Source organism: Suricata suricatta, chromosome 5 (assembly GCF_006229205.1).
Source record: "Suricata suricatta isolate VVHF042 chromosome 5, meerkat_22Aug2017_6uvM2_HiC, whole genome shotgun sequence".
Classification (NCBI taxonomy): domain Eukaryota; kingdom Metazoa; phylum Chordata; class Mammalia; order Carnivora; family Herpestidae; genus Suricata; species Suricata suricatta.
This window is the reverse complement of record NC_043704.1, coordinates 47,933,982-47,938,201: the sequence shown is the minus strand read 5'-3', so window position 1 is coordinate 47,938,201 and position 4,220 is coordinate 47,933,982. Positions and strand designations below refer to the sequence as shown.

At 39.6% G+C, this 4,220-nt stretch overlaps 1 protein-coding gene across 3 annotated transcripts in view; it reads right to left on the bottom strand.

Moving 5' to 3' along the window:
- Positions 1–1,307: 1,307 nt before the first annotated feature.
- COL8A1 (collagen type VIII alpha 1 chain) overlaps positions 1,308–4,220 on the bottom strand; it is a 542,567-nt gene continuing 539,654 nt past the window's right edge. For all 3 annotated transcript variants that reach the window (XM_029939186.1, XM_029939188.1, XM_029939189.1), the window contains exons 9-10: positions 2,629–2,717; positions 1,308–1,611 (exon numbers count right to left, since the gene is read on the bottom strand). In XM_029939186.1, coding sequence (XP_029795046.1) covers positions 1,528–1,611; positions 2,629–2,717 — 173 coding nt within the window. In that variant the 3' untranslated portion in view covers positions 1,308–1,527. The remainder of the gene's footprint in view (positions 1,612–2,628; positions 2,718–4,220) is intronic.

Genomic DNA, 4,220 nt, shown 5'->3' with positions numbered 1-4,220 from the left:
ACCAGGTGCTGCGGTCCAAGTGTGAAGGCTGTCACACAGGAAGAGCTGATGTTTCCGTTGGAATCAGAATTCTCTCGGAGGTTGGGGTGGTTTGTGGGGGGGTGTGGGAGGTGGACAGGTCTATGTAGTCCTTCAACTGACAGGATGAGGCCCACCCACACTGGGGAGGGCGATCTGCTTTACTAAAGTCCACTCATTTAAACGTTAATCTCACCCAAAGAAGCCCTCACAGAAACACTCGAGTAATATTTGATCAACAATCTGGGGACCCTATGGCCTAGTCAAGTTGACACGTAACATTAACTACCGCAGGTACTAAGGGAACACATTTCTGGGGCAATGTTCTTGAAATAGCCAGATCTCACGGGAGCTTTCAAAAAATTAATTTATTTAAATTCAAGTTAAGCAACATAAAATGTAGTCCTGGTGTCAGGAGTAGAACCCAGTGATTCGTCTACAGGTACTTTTATATTTACGTAATTCTCTTCTATATAAACCTACTTTAAGCATACAAATATACTTCATATACTCTACTTTTCAAATTTCTAGAATTGGGTTCCTTAATTTCAGTACTACTTATTAATATTTTCGGCCAGATATTTCTTTATTGTGGGGCTGTCCTGTAAGACTGTAGAATGTTGAGCACTATCTTTGGCTTGTACCTGCCCGTCACTACCCCCCATTATAGGCTAGAAGTTTCTCCCCAGTTGTTAACAGCCAAACATGTCTCCAGACATCGCAAATGGCCCCTGGGGGTAAAACTGCCCCTGGTTGAGACACACAGTTCTAGATTGATATGGACATGACAATTTGTTAGTAGCTGTTATAGTGCAGTATCATTAGACATTTCAGACAGTGATTTTTAAAGCCCTTGCTTTCAGTTCTCTTTAACTGCTATACAGATAGCTTCCCTAGGCATTACAGACATTTTCTGTAAATCTGAAATTATTTTATGGTAAAAAGTTAAAAATAATGAAGGCAATTATAGTTACACTGTTGTCTTTCACACATTTGCAAAGTGCCACAAACACTTCTGCCTCTTTCAACCACTACCATGGTGGCTCTTCACATTGGGATCAGGCTTTGGTTAGAAGTCTGTCCCGTGAGTACCATCACATGGAATCCTCGACAATCCTCGGAGATACCATTCTCATCTTGAGGCTGATGGAACTGAGGCTCAGAGAGGGAAAGGGCTTGTCTAAGGTGTGCCCAGCTGCTCTTTCCCTTCTCCTGCACAGTAATAGCAGAGGCTAATGGGTGGAAAAAAACTCAGTCTGCTCAAAAAAAAAAAAAAGAGAGAGAGAGAATCACACACAAGCTGGTGATACTTTATTACACAGAGAAGTTGGCAAAGGACAGCTTCAGTTTCGTCAAAGAATCTCCATCAAAAATTTCTCCTGATTCATCTGGTGATACAGTTAACTTAATAAAACAAGAGCTGATATTTACTGAGTACTTGCAATATTCCAGAGCTATTAAACGAGATGCAAATGCCATAAAAACGGGAATTTTCATTAGGATCCCGAGTTAGAAAAGGCCCAGCTTCAAAGATTGTGACTTGCACAGACTGAGGACTCCCATTTCCAGAAGTTCAAAAGCCTCCTTTCTTATCTAAAAGAGAGACAAAAGGAAAAATAAAAGGTTAAGTTCAAGAAAAGATGGTCTTGGGGAATAAATTCAACCATCTGTACATCCTGGTATTCATGTAGCTGTTATGGCCAGAATCAGGGAGGGCAAAAATCCTAGCTTGCGTTTTATTTGGAGTTGAAATATTCACATAAGTAAAGGAAAAGGTACTATATAAAACATGTTTAATTAAAGTGCCCTTTTGTTACCATTCAAAATAAAATCTCATTAAAAAAATCTTGTCTAAAGGTGTTTCAAAGTATCCAAAGTATGCCTTGATGACACATATATTTCTTTCCTTTTTTTTTTTAACTGTTTATTTTTGACACAGAGACAGAGCGCGAGCTGAGGAGGGGCTGAGAGAGAGAGGGAGATACAGAATCCAAAACAAGCTCCAGGTTCTGAGTTGTCAGCACAGAACCTGATGCAGGGCTCAAACCCACAAACCGCAAGATCATAACCTGAGCTGAAGTCGATGCTTAACTCACTGAACCACCCAGGTGCCTCTGATTAATTCACTGAGACATCAAAATAATTTCCCTACCCCAAACCAAAATAGCCCTCTATATTAAGTAAGTGAGTTTTTCGGTATGGGATATGCAGGCCACGATGCAAGTTTATGCCCCTACTCGCTAGCGCATCTGTAAAGATGAAAGACAAAGATGACTATGTCTCTAAAGCCAGGCACACAAAAATATGCTAGGTCCTCCACATCTTCCTGTTTCTCAAAGGTATAGTACAGATGTAGTCTCTGGGGCAGAGACCATTGGTCATTTAATGAAGAAACAAAGCTGATTCCTATAAAAGACATGGAAAGGATACAGTTAGGTCTAAGGCGTGAGATGGACTTTATAACTGCAGTTACTTCAGAGTTAAAAGATAGAAAGAATTTCAATGGCCAGAACTTGCTGGCTCCCCATGTCAACGACTTTATTACTGTGTTTGAACTCAAATTCAAGTTGAAGAAAAAAAGATTAAAGGCAATTGCTGGTTACATGGTACCTCGGGAATGTCCATCATCCTCCTCAACTTCTGATCTCTCCAGTTCCAGTCAAAAACCAGAAACTTTAAGGGGTTCAAATTAAGGCCACCTGAAAGAGACAGAGAGAGGGTTGCTATAGCAAACCCTTAAGACATAAGATTATCCAAACAGCTTTTCAGTTTCCAGGTTGCTTTTTGCCTCATTTACTGTCCTCTCCCCCAGCAACTAATCTCTGCATGCTAAGTGCAGCCCTTGCCTGATGGAAAACAAATGCAGAACTCGGAGACTGCTTTCCTTCTAATCTTATCACTGATTCTGAGGGAAGCAGAGAAGCTGCTAAGCTAGTCAACTGCTCAAGTGCTGGCCAAGAATCAATCCCAAGCCTCCATTTTGTGAAGCCACAGAATGTGAAGTCTCATTCCTGACAGGAAGTTGATAAGGTGTATCCTGCAATCTAGGTAGTGGCCTTTCAGAGGAGTTGAGTCCAATGGAGTCTGAATGACTCTGAGGAGGTGAAGGGATGGAAGGATGGGGCTGGTGTTTGGGTTTAATTTTAGGCAGAAGAGGAGATAAATATGAATGAGCTCCATTCGAAGTGTGCTATCCTTTGAGAAGATTGGCAGACACTTAAGGATTCCCATTTCCATTGTCTTCTTATCTATCTAGAGACAGTTATGGGATGCGGAGCTGGTGGGGACTTCCGGTACTGTCTGTTCCTCCGAGGTCTCAGAGTTGAGCACAGCTAGCTTTTCCCACTGCCCCAACCTGTTTCATGCTACATGTGGAAACATAACTGAAGGCTTCCTCTGCAGTGCTTCCCTCAACTCTTCTCTGTTATTATTTCAATATTTTCCCTTCTGCCCAAAAGTCTTTTCATTCTTCTTATAATTATAATGACTCCTATTTAAAATTCTCTCTGCAAATTAAAAATGATAAATTGAGAAGGACAATGGGTTGGTAGTTTTCCCTTAAAAATAACTTACTATTGGTTGGAGAGCAAACAGGAAGGCACTAGAGCAAACAGAAGCTTAAAATGCTTCTTATTTAATAAAACAACTTTCTTTCCATGACATATCACTATAAAAACATCAGAAACTTAAATATAGTTAATGGGGCACCAGCATAGCTCAGTTGGTACAGTATGGGACTCCTAATCTTGGGTTTATAAATTTGAGCCCCATATTAGGTGTAGAGATTACTTAAAAACAGAATCTTTTTTTTTAAAGAAATAAATATAGTTACCTGCAAAGATGATCATTGCAGTATTATTTATAATAGCAAAAATTTAGAAATAATCCAGGTATCCTATCTAGTCTAATTACTAAAAAACAATGTAACTTGGGGTTAATATCCAAAATGTATAAAGAATTTATGTAAATCAGTAGCAAAAAATACGAATTAATCTGATTTAAAAATGAACAAAGGAAATGAATAGATAGTTTTCCTATAAAGATATTCAAATGGCCAATAGGTACATGAAAAACTGCTTGACATCACTAATCATCAGCCATATTACCAAAACCCCCCACAAGAAACAATAAGTGCTAGCAAGGATGTGGAGAAAAGGGACCTGTTGTGTACTGTTGGTGAGAATGTAAATTGATACAGACAC